The sequence below is a fragment of the Euprymna scolopes genome, chromosome 10 (genome assembly GCF_053919585.1).
Source record: "Euprymna scolopes isolate OS-2025 chromosome 10, ASM5391958v1, whole genome shotgun sequence".
Lineage (NCBI taxonomy): Eukaryota > Metazoa > Mollusca > Cephalopoda > Sepiida > Sepiolidae > Euprymna > Euprymna scolopes.
Window position 1 is genome coordinate 94,260,560 of NC_136491.1, and position 23,621 is coordinate 94,284,180.

Consider the following 23,621-nt stretch of genomic DNA (forward strand, 5'->3'; position numbering starts at 1 on the left):
TGATATTGTGCTCTTACTTTAATTTACTTTATGAAATTGTGCTTTTATTTTATTTTGTTTTAAGATATTGTGCTCTTATTTTAATTTGTTTTATGATATTGTGCTCTTATTTTAATTTGTTTTATGAAATTTTGCTCTTATTTTAATTTGTTTTATGATATTGTGTTCTTATTTTTTATGATATTGTGCTCTTATTTTAATTTGTTTTATGAAATTGTGTTCTTATTTTATTTTGTTTTAAGATATTGGGTTCTTACTTTTATTTGTTTTATGATATTGTGTGCTTATTTTTATTTGTTTTATGATATAGTGTTCTTATTTGGATTTGTTTTCCTTCTTTTTGTTATATGTCATTTGTTTTATTTATTTGTGTTCTTGTTTGATGACATTGTGTTATTTTTATTTGTTTTATGTAATTGTATTTTTTTATTTGTATTTCCGTTTTATTTTGTTTTATGCCATTGTGTTAAAAAAATTTTTTTTTTTGAAATGTTATCTTTATTTTTAATCTAAATTTTCTGTCGTTGTTTTCTTCTTATTATATTAATGAATTGTGTTCTCGTTTTGATTATTGCTCTTGAGTGATTTATTAGTATTCATCCTCTTTCCGGTGTCTACATTTCTTAGTCTCCCCAAGTTACTCGAATGATTGTTCCTTATCATTTCCATTTCTTACCACAATAACTTTAATGTCCATCTTTTATCGACCCAATATGAAAATATCTTCATAGTTTTCTTACTAGTCTGGTATATCCATGACAGAAGATACAATATATTTAAGATACAATATATTTTATGTAACCTTATTCGTAGATCTCCATTGCCTTAGTTACGAGTTAATTGCTTTCAACTGAATCCATCACACAAGGACTTATTGTGTTTATCTATCAGTACCATACATTTTGTGTGGCTTCACTAAAATCTTGGCAGCAATTGGCTTAATTTCAAGTCACTTCTTTGCTAAATGGGTAAGATAATTAATGTACTATCCACTCCTAGTATGGCTCCCAGCTGAACCCAAACTAATTCACTATCAATCATACCGTATAACCAAGCACACATAAGAACATATCGAAACTTAACTTGGAAGTAATATTGTTGCATATTAGGGACTCAATGTCAGTAGCGATTAAGTTAGCTAGTGTGTATTAGCTAGTGTGAGTTTTGACAAGGATCACAGTTAGTGCATGTCAAGATAACCCTAATATGCAAACAGAATCGTTCCCAGAGATTGGTGGTGTAAAGTTTAAGCAGAGGTAAATGTCAAACACTGTAGACAAAATAGAGAGAGAGAGAGAGAGGGAGAGAGAGAGAGAGAGAGAAAGAGAGAGGGAGAGAGAGAGAGAGAGAGAGAGAGAGAGAGAGAGAGAGAGAGAGAGAGAGAAAGGATAATGAATGACATCACAGTTTCGAAGAGAGAAACTGAGGTTTTCAGATCATTCTTTGGATGGAAGCTGTACAAATGACACACCGTCAATAATATAGAAATAATCTAAGTGGAAGGTTACTTCAGTCTCTGTGCATGCACATATCTCATTTCCTTAATGTTAGAAAATTGAGTTTAAGAAGTAAATAACCAACTAAGATAAAATTATTCTCTTTCTCTTAAGGCTATTCTCTTCAAATAAAAAAAAACAAAAAAACTCAGCAAACGTCTCCTTTTGTCTTACTTCATCAAAAGAGTTTTATTCATCTTAGTTAAACAGGCGAGACGATCGGCAACCACTCATGGAAAGAAGTGGAAAACACATAAAGCAGCCGCATGTATAAACAGCCTGCACACGTATGAATAAAGAACATTTATTGTTATTGAAATCTTACAAATGAAAATGTTTGTAATAATAGCGATGATAATAAATAAAGAAACCTTACGTGTAAACCACATTTCTGCTTTACAGCTGACCTGTTCCCACCCCCAGTTCTACTTTATGACATTTCAATGTTTTTCTTTTATTAAGGACATTCTTTGGTTTCTTTCCTTTTGTAAAAGAGATGTTATTCTCGAAATATTAAGACTTCCACCATCCCGATTATATCTAAGCGTAAGCTCATGTTTACTGATGTGTATTGTGATTATCTTGAAAAATAAATGAATATACGAAGAACAAATAACAGAAACAAATAAGACCTTCTTTCGTTTATCCATTTTACATCTCACCAATACAAAAGCCGGTCCCCTGCATTGCTATAGACCTCTTATCTATTTCTCCATATCTATTTACCAGCAATGCTTCAAGCAAACTACCTTTCTTTGTCTTATATATATATATATATATATATATATATATATATATATATATATATATATATATATATATATATATATAGTAACTTTTCCCTTTCAGATGTTTGATATTTCACAAGCTAACTTTCCAGTCTCAACAGTTCAGCGGACCAACTGTCTCCAAAGTCTATTCTGTATGGTCTTGTCGAATCATTTGCTTTTAAGTCTTCTTTGGCCGTTCAACCTTCCTGCGATTCAAAACCTCCATGCTTCTCCAATGCTCTATCCAGGAGTATGAATGTTTCACATGGCTGTACTAGTGTAACTGATTCATTCCTTAGGATAACTTCTACGTTGGGTAAATGAAATGCTTTCAACAAATCCTCTAACCGTAATGTGTTGGATTTCGTCTACTTTCAGTTTACAGATCCGTATAACTGCAGTCGGATGAGAGATGACTAAAAGGGAGAAAATACGTGCGGTGATTGTAGGTAAAAAGTATTAACGGTGATTGTAAGATTTTCAATGAGATAAAAGGTAACGCCCAAAATATTGAAACCTTTGTTTCTCATATAGTGACATAATTTAATTTTGAATAAGTTTTTTTTTTAAATGTTAAAGAAGATTAAGCACATCAGAGAGAAGGTGCTTATTCTAAAATTCTGAAAATAGAAGGCATATAAAAAAACGTAACTAAACTACAAAAAGAGAATGAAACTTATAAAAAGTCGATTTACATCCTTAAGTTTATTACTTTATACAGAGGAGGATGAGATGTCCAATTACTTAGATTTAGTCTTAGGAACTTCCCCGTCTAGCAAACCATGAGACAATCACAGTATGCCAACGTTTTCGGTCTGAAGCCAGATACAGCATCCCTTCAGGTTTCTCCCTTTTGCAATCAAATCTCCCTCGATTGGCTGCTTCTAGTTCATTTTTGCTCTTTCTCCTCCTCTTTCTTCATCAGGGATTCATTGGAGCACTTGGTTGGCAATTTTCTCTGGAGCCACTCTTAAGGTATGCCCGAACTAACCTAGATGTCGTTTGCAGATTATTGACAATACTACCTGTTTATTATTGCGATCTTTAACTTCTTAGTTGATAATTTGATCACCTTATTTGATCCCTAGAATCTTTCTAAGGCACTTGGAATCAAACGTATCTAATTTTTCTCTTCACTGATTTCGCTATAGCCATGTGGGCAGAAAAGACGTTGCTGTTATAAAATCTTAATTTAGATCTGAGAGTGAATCTTTTGTTTTTACAGATCTTGAAGAGCTGGTTAACTACTGCTGGGGCCTTACCTATCCTGCATAGTCCATACTGTCTTCCTTGTTCATGGAACTTCTTAAGTGAATTTATCAGCTACAGCTATATATTTTTGGCCAATAAAAACGTTTGTTGGTGGCTGATGTGTCTCTGAGAGCATATTTCGAGTTTTATTAGCATTGATATAGAAACCAATATTCTCTGCTTCAGTTTCGACCTTGTTCACAATGCCTTGTAGATCAGTAGTATTCATTGCTAGCACAGCGATATTATCTGACAAGTCTAGGTGAAAAGTTGATATAGCCGTCACACATAAAATAATAAACTAAATATATTCAGAAATAATGATAAAAGAATGAATTTACAAGCATATTTTATCGTTTATTTGATATAATATATTGTAAAATATAATTTTTTTAACGATATTTTACTTTTATTTAACAATATTCTTTTGGCTTATTTTCTTTTTGAAAAAGAGATTTTATCCTCGAAATATTAAAGCCGTCTACAATCCCGCTTATACAATTATTATGTATCAAACAGTATGTCCTTATTTACTGATATTTATTTGTGATTGTTTTTTTGAAAAAAATAAATATCTACACGATCTCAGTTTGTTTGTTTTTGTCCATACACCACGTCCCTTCAACACCCGATTTCCTGCATTGCTAAAACCTTCTTACACACACACACACACACACACACACACACACACACACACACACACACACACACACACACACACACACAAATATATACATATACACACAATATATGAGACATTATGAAAATATATTTATGGCAATTAAGCTTCATAGAATTATGACACAAATCAGTTCGGCTTTCTTGCTGTCATGTTGATGCATTGTTCTGTTCAGCCCTAGGTAGTCCTAGGTGGTCCACTCATGCATTACCTTCTCTCAAAGAAGGAGTTAGTTTATCGCTAATCGCCTGGGGCGCCCCTACTAGGGAATGCTGATGGGACTACTCAGGCATTCTTTTAGATAAGAATGCGATTAAATTAGTGTGCATGCTTCTCAAAACTATACCTGACCTTGTGTCAAAATAATATATAAATATGATTTTTATGTGGTAGAAAGTCATTGAAGTTATTTTATGTTTTTTTTTTTGTTGTTGTCAGATGTAATTCTAGTTGGAAATAGAGTAAGTGGCTTTTAATTTTCAGAAGTTATGTTTTTTTCTTGATGTAACTTACCTTGATAGTAAGGCTTTCTTTATCTTCATAACCCAACCACTGGTCACCCAGAACCATATATGGAGCTTTCTGATCATCAATAAAGTGCCGCTTACCTCCCTTTTTCTGCATCTCACAAGCCTGGAAGACAGAATATATATATTAGGTTGTTAATGACAAAGAGGATTTATTTTTCTCTATACTTTGTATATGGCTGTCACACAAACTGTATTGGTTAAAATATTGGATCTTGACAATCAATGGTGACTGTGGTCCAGTGTTCGAATCATGCAACCAATGGAACTATTGTCTATTGATTACTCTTGTTGAAGATCAAACATATGTATATGGATATTGAAAATAATCTATAATATAAATCTCATCTGTCTGTTAAAATGTATGTATGTATGAGTATGTATATATGCTGTATGTATGTATGTTCGTATGCCTTGCAAACACTTTCGATAGCGGCGACAGATTTTCACGAAATTGATATCATTTTGAAGCTTGACCTTTCGGACGACAAATATCGAAAAATTGACCAAAACCATTAATTACTTCATCCTCAACTGGGTACTTTTCTACAGGGAGGGGATCACTTTTTTCGCCGATATTTCCGAAAGTCATCGCATCTTTTCGATTGCCTAGTCTTAATTTAAACATACGTCACTTCCGGTAGGTGATAGGCGCAACAGCAAAGACGTTAGGTTTTTTTTTCACGTTCTTTTCCTCCTTTGCAGTACGGGTTCGACCCTACCTGCCTACCACCACTTTTTTTTTTGGCTTAATACACACCTCCAAACACCCGAGCAACGCCAGGCAGCCAGGCTAGTATTAATATGTGATAGACTCTCCAGTCAGGCACCAAAGTGCACATCTTAGCCAAGTGTGTGAATAATCTGAAGTTAAATTTGGACCATTTTCTCTAGCTTTTCGTTTCTCCCTAACATCTCTCATGTTCTCGTGTTCAGAAAAGTCCTCGCGAAACTATTCGGTCTATTGTCACAAGTCGCTATCCACCTTTTCCTTTCTTGTGCTCAGTGTTCGAAGTTTTGGTGAAGGATACCGATTGATGAGAGAGCATCTTTCAATTTTTCTTTGCACCTCATCCAGAGTCAGGCTATATTTCTATAATGACAAGCCAACTAACTAGAGTTTTTAGCATTCTTCCCTCATCCATTCTAACAATATGGTCAGCCCTGAGAAACTAGGATTGTTAAAACCTTTATATCCCAGCAAGTTTACAGGTGTTAAAAAGGTCGATATTAGTGAATTTATCATTCAAATTATGGCCGCAGATGGCTCTTGTAGAATACCCCCCCACACATATATTCTATATATTACATATATACATACTATATATATATATTATGTATTTATGTATATATATATTATATTTATATTATATATATTATATTTATATTATATATATTATATACATATATTATATATATTATACATTATATATATTATATGTTATATATATTATATATATGTTATATATATTATATATATTACTAGCAGAAGTACCCGTCGTTGACTGGGTTCAAAAACAGCCTACAGAAAATGGACTGTAATTGATGAAAGTATGATAGGTTATGAAAAGGAGGGGGTTGTAAAGAGATAGGTTTTGATACTCAAAAATTTTACCCTAAGCAAAATATGATGAAAGTAAAGATAATTTTCGCGAAAATATATTTTTTATATCAACTTTGTTTCCATTCGTAGCCAAGAGTGACCAACAAAATGATGTTTCCTTACAAAGAGAAAATGTTATATATATAATAATATAAATATACACGAAATAAATGTTACCATAGTCAATAAAAGTTACTTTTATGGTAGAAAAGTTCATTGGTTTGTATTTTTAAGTAGTTTGTAAAAAAAAAAATTTGTTTTTAATTCACGAACCAGTTTTAAAAAAATCAAAATGGCAGCGACTTTGAAATGGAGAGCCCCGTTTTCAATTTGAAGGAGGGGCACCTGAGCATTCTCTGTTAACAATTTAAGAGAGTTCCGTCAACGTAAGGAATATTTATAAACATATTTTAATGTTTTCCATTATTTTGTGCTTGAGGAATATTCGATTATGGCATGTGTAGTTTATATAAAAATTCATTTAAATAGTTATCGCCTCAAATTTCGTTTTAAGTTCGGTTCGCTGAAATTATTTCAAGTAAAGAGCATTAAAAACTATTTCAAAACAAAAAAAAAAACATGAACTGAACTTTTATTGACTATGCTAATATTTATTTCTTGTATATTTATTTTTTCGGATAGTCGTTTGTTGGCTTTTACTAAATAATACCGACGAAATATCGAAAAACAAAGAAACAAAAACAGTTTTGAAAAATAATGAAGCTTTACTTACTTTAGTAAAATAATCCGAAACAGCAAAATGGGATATTTAAAAAGTAAACACGTAATTACTTTAGCTTTTTTTTTAAAGCAAAGAATCGATATAAATAATTCTGATAAGAGCTTAGTACTTTTTGAAAAATCTAAGTCTGTGATTTTGTTGGATAATATGAAGTTCACGAACCTACTATGTTCGATAATTCCCAGTTTTTTTTTTCACTGAGCCATTGTTCACAGTCTATGTTGAAAATATCTGCATAGTGCTGTAAAAGGTCTCAAATGTTTTGTCGTTCTCTGATACATATTCAAATGTTTCAATCCAGTTGTAGATTGTTCTCTGGGGAAAAAATCGTATTTTTTTCAGAGTCGTTAGAGCCATTTAATGAGTTTACAAGTAATTCTTCAAGTTGTTTTGCTGTAATTCAGTTTTCTGAAGTGTAAATTGTTGGAATTCTAATTGTTGTTTATGTAACTCCATAAACAATTGTTGCTGTATTTCCTCTGATTTTTAATGGCGGAGTTGCTACTTTTCTTCCAATTTTTGCATCTGATTTTTTGTTGATGGAGCAGTTGCCTTTCTTCGAAATTTTTTGCCTTTCTTCGAATTTTTCTATGTGTACCTTGAGCATTTTACGAATATTTATTTTGAAAATCCTACATATTTAGATAGGAAAAAATATGGCAACGGTTTTATAATATGTAGAATAAGGAGATGAACAAGACACAGAAAAAATGACAGCAATTACCGTTGTTTTGAGACCCACATACCAAATCAAAAGTACACCAGAAAATTTATACAGTTATTTTTTTCTTGTTCTTTTGCAAAAAAAAAAAAAAAAAAAAAAATGAAATGGACAGACAAATAGTCAAACTGAACTATTCATGTCCTTTACTATATTAGCTATTATGTTCGGCTATTTTGAGATACCGTTGTTCCGTTAACTTTAATGTAGTCGTTTTCATTTTCTTCACACTTATTGTATTTTTTTTTTTATTTGTTAGCAAAAAAATTTCAGCCAGAAATAAAAAAAGAAATAGGAAAATTATTTCTTGGTGGGCGCCCAACATTTTTTTTTTTTTTTTTGCCTAAGTGTTTGCAAGTAAGCATTGAAAAATACTAAAAAAATTTTTCTTTTGCATGAGAACTTGCCTTTTTTAAAAAAGAAAAAGAAAAAAAGAAAAGAACTCGCCTCGGTAAATTTGAGGGGAGAATTATTTTATGGACGAGTTTTTGGAAATTCAACTTCGACTCGCGTGTCAGTTTGTTTTGTGAACAGACTGTTTTTCTTGTGTAAGCAATCGTTCTTGATACTTTGACTGTTATATTATTTGGACAGACTTTAAATAATATAGTTATAGTTAAATAATATTATTATATTATTTGGACAGACTTTAAATAATATAGTTATAGTTAAATAATATTGTTATATTATTTGGACAGACTTTAAATAATATAGTTATAGTTAAATAATATTATTATATTATTTGGCCAGACTTTAAATAATATAGTTATAGTTAAATAATATTGTTATATTATTTGGACAGACTTTAAATAATATAGTTATAGTTAAATAATATTCTTATATTATTTGGACAGACTTTAAATAATATAGTTATAGTTAAATAATATTGTTATATAATTTGGACGGACTTTAAATAATATAGTTATAGTTAAATAATATTCTTATATTATTTGGACAGACTTTAAATAATATAGTTATAGTTAAATAATATTGTTATATTATTTGGACAGACTTTAAATAATATAGTTATAGTTAAATAATATTGTTATATTATTTGGACAGACTTTAAATAATATAGTTATAGTTAAATAATATTGTTATATTATTTGGACAGACTTTAAATAATATAGTTATAGTTAAATAATATTGTTATATTATTTGGACAGACTTTAAATAATATAGTTATAGTTAAATAATATTGTTATATAATTTGGACAGACTTTAAATAATATAGTTATAGTTAAATAATATTCTTATATTATTTGGACAGACTTTAAATAATATAGTTATAGTTAAATAATATTGTTATATTATTTGGACAGACTTTAAATAATATAGTTATAGTTAAATAATATTGTTATATAATTTGGACAGACTTTAAATAATATAGTTATAGTTAAATAATATTCTTATATTATTTGGACAGACTTTAAATAATATAGTTATAGTTAAATAATATTGTTATATAATTTGGACAGACTTTAAATAATATAGTTATAGTTAAATAATATTCTTATATTATTTGGACAGACTTTAAATAATATAGTTATAGTTAAATAAATTTCTTATATTATTTGGACAGACTTTAAATAATATAGTTATAGTTAAATAATATTGTTATATTATTTGGACAGACTTTAAATAATATAGTTATAGTTAAATAATATTGTTATATAATTTGGACAGACTTTAAATAATATAGTTATAGTTAAATAATATTCTTATATTATTTGGACAGACTTTAAATAATATAGTTATAGTTAAATAATATTGTTATATTATTTGGACAGACTTTAAATAATATAGTTATAGTTAAATAATATTGTTATATTATTTGGACAGACTTTAAATAATATAGTTATAGTTAAATAATATTGTTATATAATTTGGACAGACTTTAAATAATATAGTTATAGTTAAATAATATTCTTATATTATTTGGACAGACTTTAAATAATATAGTTATAGTTAAATAATATTGTTATATAATTTGGACAGAATTTAAATAATATAGTTATAGTTAAATAATATTGTTATATTATTTGGACAGACTTTAAATAATATAGTTATAGTTAAATAATATTGTTATATAATTTGGACAGACTTTAAATAATATAGTTATAGTTAAATAATATTCTTATATTATTTGGACAGACTTTAAATAATATAGTTATAGTTAAATAATATTGTTATATAATTTGGACAGACTTTAAATAATATAGTTATAGTTAAATAATATTCTTATATTATTTGGACAGACTTTAAATAATATAGTTATAGTTAAATAATATTGTTATATAATTTGGACAGACTTTAAATAATATAGTTATAGTTAAATAATATTCTTATATTATTTGGACAGACTTTAAATAATATAGTTATAGTTAAATAATATTGTTATATAATTTGGACAGACTTTAAATAATATAGTTATAGTTAAATAATATTGTTATATTATTTGGACAGACTTTAAATAATATAGTTATAGTTAAATAATATTGTTATATTATTTGGACAGACTTTAAATAATATAGTTATAGTTAAATAATATTGTTATATTATTTGGACAGACTTTAAATAATATAGTTATAGTTAAATAATATTGTTATATAATTTGGACAGAATTTAAATAATATAGTTATAGTTAAATAATATTGTTATATTATTTGGACAGACTTTAAATAATATAGTTATAGTTAAATAATATTGTTATATAATTTGGACAGACTTTAAATAATATAGTTATAGTTAAATAATATTCTTATATTATTTGGACAGACTTTAAATAATATAGTTATAGTTAAATAATATTGTTATATAATTTGGACAGACTTTAAATAATATAGTTATAGTTAAATAATATTCTTATATTATTTGGACAGACTTTAAATAATATAGTTATAGTTAAATAATATTGTTATATAATTTGGACAGACTTTAAATAATATAGTTATAGTTAAATAAATTTCTTATATTATTTGGACAGACTTTAAATAATATAGTTATAGTTAAATAATATTGTTATATTATTTGGACAGACTTTAAATAATCTTAAATATTCCAAAGGTATCGAATCGCTAGTTCGTCACTGATGCTGGTAACCGGCATATTATTTTGTATGTAAGTACTAATGTTGGCTTAATTTCTCGTTCAAAAATTTGCTGTGATACAAACGGGTTCTCTGTCGCTACGAATGTGGTGAGGACGAAATTCGCAATGAAATTTTTCTGTCGCTATTGACCAGGCATTGCGGTTTCGGCGTGAGTGCATTTATCATATCTACTGTGTTCACTTATATAGACCCAAGGTTGGGACCTGTAGGGGAAATCGTTGCTTACCTGACTAGCGTTGGTATCGTGTCCATTCGCTTAAGGAAAAAATAAAAATAAAAGAGAAAGCTAAAATGGTGACGTCGCTTTTGTATTTGACGATCACATTTGAGTAACGCAAACTCTATGCGAACTAGATTATGCAAGATGCATAAAAAATATGGCATAAGAGCGACCGGCGAGTTCAAAGAAGGTGTGTTATGCGAACGGACGTGTGTATTTTCAGGATTATTGAAGGTGAACCCAAAAATTGTAGGCGGGGGCAGAACACAACTTTAAAACTCCTTTGAAATTAATTTTCAAACGAGAGGACCACAGAAGGAAAACACGAACCACAGATTTGGTGTAAGAATGATATCTTTATAAAATGTTACGTGGATAGGATAAAGGGTAAGCAGATATTACTATCTGGTGGTGACTAATATGGCCAGTTGTATGCACTGCGTACTACTAGTACTCCTGTTGATTCTACGTACTATGATACTGCTCACTGAGAGGGTTATCTTACATCGTAATATAGTACTGTAATAGCTCATGATGCAGATAAGTTTCGGTCTCACAATAGATGCAATATTCCTTTGTAAGAGGGATGGAGTGAAAAAAAAAAGATAAAACAGAGGAATAGGAGAATTTTAACAAAGAAATAATCTTTGCACTTTGAAACATTGTATTTGATCCTCTCAGAAAGTTCTAAGAGATTCAATTTTGCGGCCAAACATCTTGACAACAAATTCCTTGGGTTAAATGATCTGGGATTTGGTTACTCTAAACATAGTTGGTGATAAAAAAGAAATAAAAAAAGCTGCAAGAAATTGAAGTGCTATTATCTTACCTCAAAATAAGCCAAGAATCCACCAATTCTGGTAACAGTTCCATTCTGTCCGGGACCTTTCGCTGGAGCGCCCAAGAAATTCTTTGAAGGATCAACAAGTGTAAAAGTCCGGCCATAGAAAGGTAGTCCAACATTAATCTTTGATTTAGGGACCCCGATTCTGTTCCAGTAAATTGCGGAAAATGCCTAGTGATTTGAAAAAAAAAAAAAAAAAATATATATATATATATATATATATATATATATATGCCATTTAGAAGATTGTTTATCCTTGCATAAAAAGAAAAAGCTCTATAGTTGCTGAAATAAATTTAAATCCGTATTTTGATTATTGTAATTGAACTTCGTAAATCTCATAAGTGTTACTGAAGTCAATTTCTTTTGTTTGTTTGTCCTTTTACCTCTCTCTTTCTCTCCCTGCATGTAGAGAGAGAGAGAGAGAGAGAGAGAGAGAGAGAGAGAGAGAGAGAGAGAGAGAGAGAGAGAGAGAGAGAGGGTCCAAAAGACAAAATGAGAGAAATATAATATATATTTCTCTTACTCTGTCTTTTTATCTTCTTTCTTCTTCCCTTTTTTCTCTCTTTCTTACATATCTATCTATCTATCTATCTATCTATCTATCTATCTATCTATCTATCTATATATATATATATATATATATATATATATTATACTTTTTCCCCCTTCCATTTCAGGATTTTGCATGCATTTTGAATTTGAAGTTCAATATCCTTTTTTCTTCCTCAATATCTAATTTCCCTTATTCTATGTAGCTAAAATAATTTATAAACTTTAAAAACTTTTAATTTTCTATGTTTATTGCTTTTAGCAAATAAGGTGCAAACCAATAACAACATTTGCTAATATTTTTCCTCTGAGGAGAGGAATAAACCTCGAAAACTCATGGGTTAAGGAAATATATTTATTAAACTGTATTCTTTGTTTGCAAACAAAAAAAATTAACACTTTCAAATCATAAAATTTAAATACCTAAATTATTAATATTTTAAATGAACCATGAAGGTAAGTATGATAATATATCTCACATAATGTATTTAATTGTAGAGTGATAAATAATATATCTCACATAATGTAGTATTTAATTGTAGAGTGATAAATAATATATCTCACATAATGTAGTATTTAATTGTAGAGTGATAAATAATATATCTCACATAATGTATTTAATTGTAGAGTAATAAATAACAGCATACAACTATGTTCTATGATTTGATGTGGAGGAAAAATTAAATATTAAATTAGAATAGGGAATAGTAGTTAATCGAAATATAACTTCTGGATAGTTTGCTAAGAATACTAGTTTATGGATAGGAATAATAAATTTGTAATAATCATAATATTACAAATGTATTTATAGTTGGTTGGTTGTTTTTGTTTTACGGCATATCAACCCTTTTCAGGTTATTTAATGCCGAATCCAGTGATTTTGAAGAAAATATTTTAATAGAATATATTTGTTTGTTTTTTATTCAAATCGGTTTCTATTTAACCCATAGTTGGGACCCTAACAGGTACTACCACTCCCAGTTAGAGTGGACCTGGGAGCAATGGCAATTAAAGGGTGGCTCCACATTCCCCAAAGCCTACAAGCTGGGGCTTCACCATCGGATATAGTTTAAGGTTCTATCCAGGATCTGTATTTATAGAAGTAAGATTCCAAATATTGACCTAAAAACAAAGGTATATGTTAAAACAAGTGATTTTATACGGTTGAAGTTATGAAAAAAAAACAAAAAACAAAACCAAAACAAAAAAAATACATTCATTTTACTTGCTGACAGCTTTTAGAAATTTATTTCCAAACTAACCTATCATTAGCCTGATCATAATTTAAACTACATAACTTAAATGCATTAGATTTTCTTTGGAAGTCAGTTTCTTGGTTAAGGCAAGATTTATATTGGTTGAATGCCCTTCTTGACACCAACCCTGTGAAATGATTGGGACCAGTGCTTTTATCAAGACACCGTCCCTTGGTGATTGCTTACTAAGACTAAAGAGTGCTCTACCTGTCCTGAAAAAAAGAAACAAGACAAAATAGAAAATAAAAATCTCTTTGGATACTTACCATATTCCAAGTTCTGATTTCACCTTTCTCTCTTGATAGAGGATATAAAGGACTTGAATGACCCGTGTTCTTTTCCCAGGCACCGTGGAAATCATATGACATTAAATTAATAAACTCAAGATACCTGTAAGGAATTTAATTCAAGAGAGGCATAAAAATAAAACAAACAAAATCAATAAGTAGCTAAAGAGAAGATTTACATGACTTCTGTCATTACTAACTAGCAGAGCATTACTAATTTCGACCAAGGTAAGGATCTCTCAGACATGTGTGCTAAGTGCGATGATATATGGAACTGAAAACTGACTATTTGGGTGAGGAAACCAGATACTTTCTCTTAACCGCAGCTATTCCTTTGAATGCTGAAGTAGGTTGCTATGGCTGCAACTTCTCTGTCGGTATTTGCATATAGCGCAGCGATTTGGGGGATTGTATCCTTAGTATATCAGGCTGACGTTTTCACATGGGTGGGGTTTTTTTCTAAATTCTTTGACTGAAGTTAAGTGAGATGGTTTGCTTGATTTTCACTGAGTTTACTCTTCAGTGTCCAAAATGAAAATACTTAAACTTGTTTCTGCACATTTGGCTCGACGCATGCACTCACCTGAATTAGTAAATGTAAAAAAAAACAAAAAAAAACATTCTAAGCCAATCAGATGCATTTCTATGAATTTACAGGGTGGAACGATAAAATTGTCGTCCTAGAAAAGATGATATGATTTCATTTCCATTTGATGCAAACAGGTTTTCTTTTTGTTGTTGCAGACCATCTACTAGTTGGCCAGTTGTGTACAAATCCCAAGAGCGATATGAGCCTTCTATCATGTCTAAAAGCAACACAATATTCAACGAGTGAGATTGGAGATGTGCCACTGTACAACTCATGCTCTCTACCGAAGGTATGACAATAGGACCATTGCCAGCACACTGGCAATTCATTGCTGAATTGCCATGAACAGCAGGAACGTGCCCAGGATGATGAAAACAAAGTTTCCAGCAATGGTTATGGTCTTTGGTGTGGTTCCAAGTGAGGGCCACATCATGCCACCTCACATCTTCAAAGTCGGCTTGAAAGCGTACATGGATGTGCTGAAGAGTATGGTGATCTCCTAGTGTAATCAGATGTCCGCTGGCAGACAATCATATTGAGGTGGTGATTGAGGCTGAAGGCGGCTACATTAAATAGATGTCAGCTCTACTACATAATCAAGTTACCTGAATTGATGTTTTCAATAAAAGTTTTTAAATAAGCTGTAGTTTTGCTTTCTTTAGGGCGACAAATTTATCATTACACACTGTATAAAATTTGCCATTTTGATCCATCCTGAATCCATAAAAAGTCAGATTTTTCTGCAATAAACAGCATGAACAATTTCCATGAGAAAGTTAACTTCTGTCATTCACCTTTGTCGACATTGGGGAAGCGTTTCTCAACTTACACACACGCATACACACAGTCATAAGCATATACACTCTGACAGTAACGCATGCACATATGGTCGTCTGCTCATAAGAAGCAAATGTATAAACTTACTCATTTTAAATACGCCCAAATTTTCTCACTGAACATTTTTTCTACTATGAAAACAAACGGTATTTTAATAAGATATAACGTGTCTAATTGAATAGGGGAGTTTTGATTACGATTTTTCAGACCTATCGATAAATCATGGCGTTGAAATTATTGACATCTCAGCTATAGAATCCCGCTTTTTTTTTGGTTAAAGATTGCAAAAATACTCACAAACATTCTGTTTTCCTATCAATGTAAGCTTTCATTTTAAACATGTATAAAATATCATTTTTGTGAATTTATACTTTTGAACACAATATTTTGCTTGAATGAAGGAATAGAGAGGTTTAATCTGAGCCTAGAGATGAGATACTTGCAAAATGAAATAAATCAAAAATAAGTTGTGCTCAAAAGAGCAGATGAGAAAAATACCTAAAAAGGAACTAGATAACGAGAGAGAGAGAGAGAGAGAGAGAGAGAGAGAGAGAGAGAGAGAGAGAGAGAGTGTGTGTCTGCTGTGTTAGTTTACTCTTTACATAACTCCAATCATAGACACAAGGATGTTCATCAAAACCTCCATCTTTGTTTTCTAATCATTAATTATTGCAGGGACTCACCCATGCACAGAAGATCAGTGTACTTTCATAGTCCGCCATCTTGACAGTGCTTACTACAACGGTTTCTTCTTTCTATATTGTTTTTTGTTTCAATACATTTTACCTTTTCTAACTCATCTCTGTGTCTGTGTTTTCCTTAGTAACTCTTCCAGAGCCACAACAATAATCCACAACAACAAGCAAGGGAAATCACCCTAAGAACTTAACACAAAGAACAGAACTCTTTTTATCTTAATACAAAGGGAAACTGCTTAATATTCTAAACAGAAAAGTACTTTAAACTGAACACTAGTGGTTGGGTAGCAAATGACAAGTGATTTCTTAAAAGCGGCGGAAGAACAAAATGGTTTGACTTGATTACACCTGTGCAAACTTTTGTCGAAAATGGTATTTCAAATATCATAGACTTAACTTATCTTTTTTTTGACAATTGATCAAGTTTGTTGTTTCTTCACATGTCGGTGCCTCGTGTCAGGTACATAATTTTTATTCAAAAACCTTTTGGTTCATTTGATAATTATTCTGTGTTGATTTTGCTGCCAGGTGCATGCTTTTGTTAAAATGATTTCTCAGTACGCATTAAGTATTACACATGATGTCATATTCATAATTTTTATACAAATGACCTTTTGGTACATTTGGTAATTATTTTGTTGTTTTTAAATTTGTCACCAGGTGTACGTCTTTATCAAAATAATTTCTCGGTACGTACGACCTAGATATTTAACAACTTCTTAGAATTAGATGCAAGCCATCATTTCATTGACATCTGGAACTGTTGAAGTTGACAGTAGGAAACAAAAAGATGTATTCACTCAGTCAGCGCTGTATTGTCTGCCATTGACAGGTAGCAATTTTCAAACTAGTCACCAGATCAGAGAGTACTCAGAATTATTGAGATATCCTCGGTCTGGCGTCCATGTCCACTGAGAATGGATCAACTCTTGATCAACCCAACTGCTCAGCAAGCAGATATCTAACAAAGTCCCCACAGCAACCTTTGAGACCATGTGAGATCACTGGGCCAAGGAAGTTTTTTGAGCATGGCTCAGCACTCACTGAAAAATTATTATCCATCCTTCATCTATGATGGCCTTCAACTGATAGGCTGGCATTAAGGTTGGGAATAGAGGTCTCAACCACAAGACCACACACAATTTTTTTTTTATCAAGGTTCGACTCAGAAAGCCAATCTCTCAGTATGTCTTGCCAAGTCTGGATGTTGATACAGAACTTTCTATGAATCTATTGTTTCCCCTTTTTCCAAAGAAGTGAGAAGAGATGTGTGAAAAGCTTCAATTGACTTACAAGATGTGAGGAATAACGTAAGTGGCACATGTTTCAGCTCTACTCTAAAGAAAGTTTCCTTTGCCAAATCCTAATATTCCTAATATCACATGGCTCAAAAGGAGACTGCAAGCAAGAAGAGGACAGTCCGTTTGGGAGCATGCAGCATGTGGATATGAAAATTGAGATGGGGTGACAAAATATAATTAAACAGTGATTATTGATTTCTCTCTCTTGTCTCCTTCGTCTTACTCACCAAGCATTTGGAACGAAGATCAAGTTAAAGAAACATACTCTGTCTTCCATCAATTCTGTCTCGCCTTTGTCTTTTTGAAAGTATAATCATACACGACATAAAAATACGAAAGATTAAATGAGTTTACAAAATATTAAGCAGTGATCAACTTAATCCTTTTTATCAACTTAATCCTTTTTATCAACTTAATCCTTTGGAAAGTATAAATAAGGAGTTTTCATTTCCGGGTGACAAGTCCTCAATCTGAAAGGATTGCACAGGAGTGCATACAAGGAGAATTTGAAGCTATGAATGTATGATTACGAATTGTGAACATTAATGTTTCTGTAATGATTATGGCAACTATGTTTTTTTTACTATGGCACAATCTCACATCATTATACTCAGAATTATTTAAAACACCAAAATACATCTGTACACACACACACGCACGCACGCACACACACACACACACACACACACACACACACACACACACACACACACACACACACACACACACACACTCTCTCTCTTTCTCTCTCTCTTTTATTTCTATTAAAAATTTTTTAAAAAACATGATATCACCTATAGATATTTAGATATATATAGAGATGATTCTTGAACTGGTTGATATTTTGTGAGTAGAACCATTAGTGTATAAAATGGTTAGTTGAGAATAACAGGAAATGAATGGCCAGCCCTGGGTTAAATTGCTAAACTGTGTGAATTAATAGAAACTGATATAAAATCACCTGACACAAAGAGAGAGTGTGAGAGAGAAGGATAGTTCATTTAAGAACACACAGTGTGTAGATATGCGTTGTGATGTGACTCAAACACAAGATTATGATTCACATATAATTTAAGGAGAGCAAAATTGGTCGGAGTCAATTGACGCTGTAAGTTGAAATGCAAACACTATTATTTATAATGAGTTGTTGTTACCAGACATGGACTTCTATTATTGTACCTAACAGAATAAATTTATTCCATATTTTATATCTGTGTATTATTTCCTATGCGACGACATGTCAATATGAAAGATTAGATAAGTTTACAAAATATTAAACAGTGATTATCAATATTTCTCTGCTGCCTGCCTCTGTTGTTCAGTCATTTAAAACAAAGATCAAGTCAAATACACCTCTTTTGTCTTCCATCAGGTTTGCTTCAACTTAGTAATTTTGAAAGTATAAATAAAGAGTTTTGATTTCAGGACAGCATGCTGTTAATCTAGAAGGATCGCACAGGAGTGCATACAAGAAAAATTTGAAGCTATGGAGGTATGAATACAAATTGTGAACGTTAATGTTTCTGTAACAATTATAGCAACTATGTTTTCTTTACTATGGCACAATCCCACATTATTATACTCTTGTCAGAATTATTTCAAACACCAAAATAAATTTGTAAATACACACACACACACACACACACACACACACACACACACACACACACACACACACGCTCTCTCTCTCTCTCTCTCTCTCTCTCTCTCTTATTTCTATTAAAAAAATTGAATCCAATACTCATAGAGATGATTCTTGAACTGGTTGAGCCCTTCTTTTGCGCATTTTTCTATCAACTGCTTAAAGATAAGCTAATGATCAATTCCTTAAATTCTGTAGTCACTATGCCACCCTCTCATGTCAACTCACCAGTTGTTGCTATCCAACACGGACTTCTATTATTGTACTTAACAGAATAAATCTATTCTGTATTTTATATCTCTGTATTGTTTTCCACTCGATGATGCAACAAATGTTAATGTTGAATCAAAAAGATTTAAAATTATCAAAAAGTTAATTAGATTTCAAATATGTGGTGTGAATTAAATACATTGATTTGTGGTAAATATCCAGGTCGGGTGTACCGAGAAATCATTTTGATAAGAGGTGCACTTGGTAATGATATGCAAAAAAACAATGTAATATAGTTATCAGATGTATCAAAAGATTATTTTACTTAAAATTATGAACCTAACATCAGGCACTTGCATGAGAAGAAACAACAACCATGATCAATTGTCAAAAAGGTAAGTTCAATGTTGGAGGTTTAAAAGTCATATTCGGCAAAAGGTATGTACAGGTGTAATCAAGTCGAACCAAAATCAGGTCAATTCTGTGAAACAACTATCGCTGCATAAAACGGCCTTTGGGTGTGGCTACAGTGATAACGTTTAGGGTGATCACAAATGGTTATATAATAACAATCCGAAATGGATATTAAAGTTGATTCACGATTTGGGCCTGAGAAGAATAAACCTGTTGGATTCACGTTAATGCGTCTCCCTCCTAACAATCGACCACACATCACTGTCACCGGCAATAAAGATATATTGTTATATTTTCATATATCAGTGTGTTAAACACAACAGAAATACAACACTTCCATTGATCTAAGATTTGAGTACCTCTACACAAGAAAGAAATAAGTTAATGAAATAATAGTATTTGAAAAAATTTTTATGACTTTATTCATTTTTCCTAGGAATATTAAAAACGTATTTATTAAATGAATCGAAATTTAAGCTAAATAAAATACATGGAATGTCTTAGAATTGACGCAAACGTTTCATTCACTCTTATTTGATTGTACGTAGTGTTTTATTCAATTATAAATAAGAAAATAAATAACATATTTATTAAATTATAAATAAATACATAGCATATTTATTAAATTATAAATAAATATATAACATATTTATTAGATTATAAATGAGAAAATACATAATAAAATTAATTATTTTCGTATTGTTTATTGATTTCTTTTAAGATTTATCAAAAATTTATAATTCATGTAGATTAAAATGAAAAAAAAAAAAAGCAAATACCCAGAATCTACTTATTAAAATGAGTTTAAAAATGCTATTGGTTTGGTTGTTTTGTTTGACAGCATATCAACTCTTTTCGGATTATTTAATCACAAATCTGATAATTTTGGTAAAAGTTTTTATGCTTTCAAATCTTGATATCTTCAAATGTTTATTCATATTATTGGTTAGTGATTTGGAACGAAGATCAAGTTAAATAAAACTCCCCTGCCTTCCATCAGTTTTATCTCAATTTAGTCCTTTTGAAAACAAAAATATGACCTTTGATTTCAGGAGAGCAATCCCTCAGTCTGGAAAGATCATCCAGGAGTGCGACATGCAGCTAACAAGGTATGAATACAATTAGTGAGCTCTAGTGTTTTTTTTTAATGATTGCAACAACATGGTTTTCCGCATGCATCACACAAGGTTAAAGGGTAAGACATACTTACTGTATGAAATTTTTTACATCCATTCCTTCATTAACTTTTACTCGTGGTGCTGGTGCTGCAATAGTCAGTTGCAGCTGGGGTTTACCAGTTTTCTGTGCTTCCTCTTTATAAGCTTCATACAATTCCTGAAAGTACAATATTACAGTAAATAATTGTTATAGAGTAAGCTGATCTACCTATTTCATGAATAATGAACTCACCCAGAGATAATAAGTCCAGTTATATCTAATACATCGTGGTTTGTGGTATACATTTGGCACTCACTCGCGATCACAGACATATATCATATATCTGGTGGTCTTTTATCTATTTATTCTGAGTAGTCCTAGGAGGATCATGCACCCAGCCCTTCCCTTCCGTCTTTCGTGTGGAGTAAGTTTGTTGCTTACCGGCTGAGATGCTCTGACCAGGGAATACCAATTGGCAATTTTTAAAAAGCCAGAGTACTCCTGCTTTAGGGGCACGGGCTTGATCCTCCCACCTTCCGACCTTGTGCTGTATCTTTCTACAGTGGGAAGGAAGTAAATAATAGTGATTTATGGTAGTTATGGCTTCAGAATCATGATGTGTATTTTTGTGACATACTTTTGCTAATACACTCCTTGTTAACTATAATACTGTTTTTATCTTGGTTATTACTTGCCTGCAAGGTCACAAAAATAACATATATATATATATATATATATATATATATATATATATATATATATATATATATATATATATATATATATATATAAAGAAGGATGAAACGGAGAAGCCTTTGTATAGCTTGATTGCCATAAATATATTTTCAGAACGTACTAGCTCTACTCACATATTGAGCACTATTTAAGTAAAATTGATACACAAAGTATTATATCTTCTTGTGACATTTTATGTGAATACATGAAATAATAATAAACTGACACCACATCAAATAGTTGAGAAGGATGGAGAGAGCACCAACCAGGCCAGCACTGGATGAGTGTGAAGAGGACTGGGATCTTGGGGTGGCCTATTGCCACCAAAATTCCAGTGAAGACCAATGGCCATTGCCAGCGAGAAGTCTATGGAAAGTAGCTGTTACGATGATGCAAACTCATTTGCAAAGGTTGACGACATAGTTGGAGAGTACTGAAAATTTAGGGAGACTTGTTGTCACCTGGACTTCAGGGTACACCATTGCTTGTTGTCAACGTGCAATTTCTAATGTTGACATGTGATAACTCATAGTGAGTGAATAGTATATATATATATATATATATATATATATATATATATATATATATATATATATACTAGCAAAAGTACCCGTCGTTGACTGGGTTCAAAAACAACCTACAGAAAATGGACTCTGATTTATGAAAGCATGATAGGTTATGAAAAGGAAGGGCTGTAAAGAGATAGCTTCGAATTTAGGGGTACCAAAACCATAGAAAAATAAAATAGATAAACCCCATAATTTATTATACCATACCTGTTCACACTGAAACACTTATCACAATATTTTGTGGATCAATATAAAAAAAAAAACCTTCTTAAACTTTGTGACATATTTCCATTCTATGGAGGTCAGGTGCGAACGAACACCCCATAATTTTATTATACCATATTTCTTCAAACTGAAACATAATTATCAAAGTATACTTACGCAGATAGATATGAAAAGTCTTTATTAAAGTCTGTGCCTATTTCCATTCTATGGAGGCCAGGCGTGAACGCAAACCCCACAATTTTATTATACCATCCCTATTTAAGTTAAAACATACTCATCAAAGTATTCTTATGTACATCTATATCAAAAACACTTGTAAACGTTTTTTTAAAAATTTTTTTATTTCCATACTTTGTGAACCAGGTGCGAATGCAGACCCCACAATTTTAATGAACCACCGTTCTGCCAGATCAAACATACCCATTCCTGTGTCTCGATACATCTTCTATCATTATATGAGATCAGTTTTCTATAATAGTCAACTATATAGGTGCCTATTCGTGACCAGACACACACACACGAACACACACAGACATTCAGCTTTATATATATATATATATATATATATATATATATATATATATATATATATATATATATATATATAGAGAGAGAGAGAGAGAGAGAGAAGAGATTGTATAGCAGTTATTTCCTTAATGAAATTTGAATATTTATAAAATAGTGCTCAATAATAGGTAGAGCTGCATTATAGCATAAATTTCTTAATTGATACAAACATTATTGGCTACCCATGTGCATACATGCTTCAGCTGTGATCTCATTCAAAATCGAGTCTCCTCAGACCAACAGATCTCTATGTCTTCTACTAGATAGGCTTCATGTGGTAGATATTTGAAATTGATCTTTATCTTTCACTTTGTCATACGTTTTATTGACCTCCTCTATAGAGGGGTCCTGGATATGACCTTAAACTATATCCGATGGTAAGGCCCCAGCTTGCAGGCTTTGGGGAGTGTGGAGCCACCTCTTAATTGCCATTGCTCTCAGGTTCACTCTGACCCGGAGTGGTAGTACCTGTTAGGGCCCCAACTATGAGTTGAATAGAAACCGACTTGAAAAAAACAAATATATTCTATTAACAATGTTTTCTTCCAAATCACTGGATCCAGCATCATATAACCTGAAAAGGGTTGATCTGCCGTAAAACAGAAACAACCAACCA

General features: G+C 31.2%; 1 protein-coding gene across 2 annotated transcripts in view; it reads right to left on the reverse strand.

The window, feature by feature from the left end:
* Positions 1-23,621, reverse strand: part of LOC145286145 (chitinase-3-like protein 1) — a 68,219-nt gene that overhangs the window by 9,541 nt on the left and 35,057 nt on the right. For both annotated transcript variants that reach the window (XM_080134874.1, XM_080134873.1), the window contains exons 5-8: positions 20,962-21,086; positions 14,040-14,163; positions 11,951-12,136; positions 4,710-4,829 (exon numbers count right to left, since the gene is read on the reverse strand). In XM_080134874.1, coding sequence (XP_079991000.1) covers positions 4,710-4,829; positions 11,951-12,136; positions 14,040-14,163; positions 20,962-21,086 — 555 coding nt within the window. The remainder of the gene's footprint in view (positions 1-4,709; positions 4,830-11,950; positions 12,137-14,039; positions 14,164-20,961; positions 21,087-23,621) is intronic.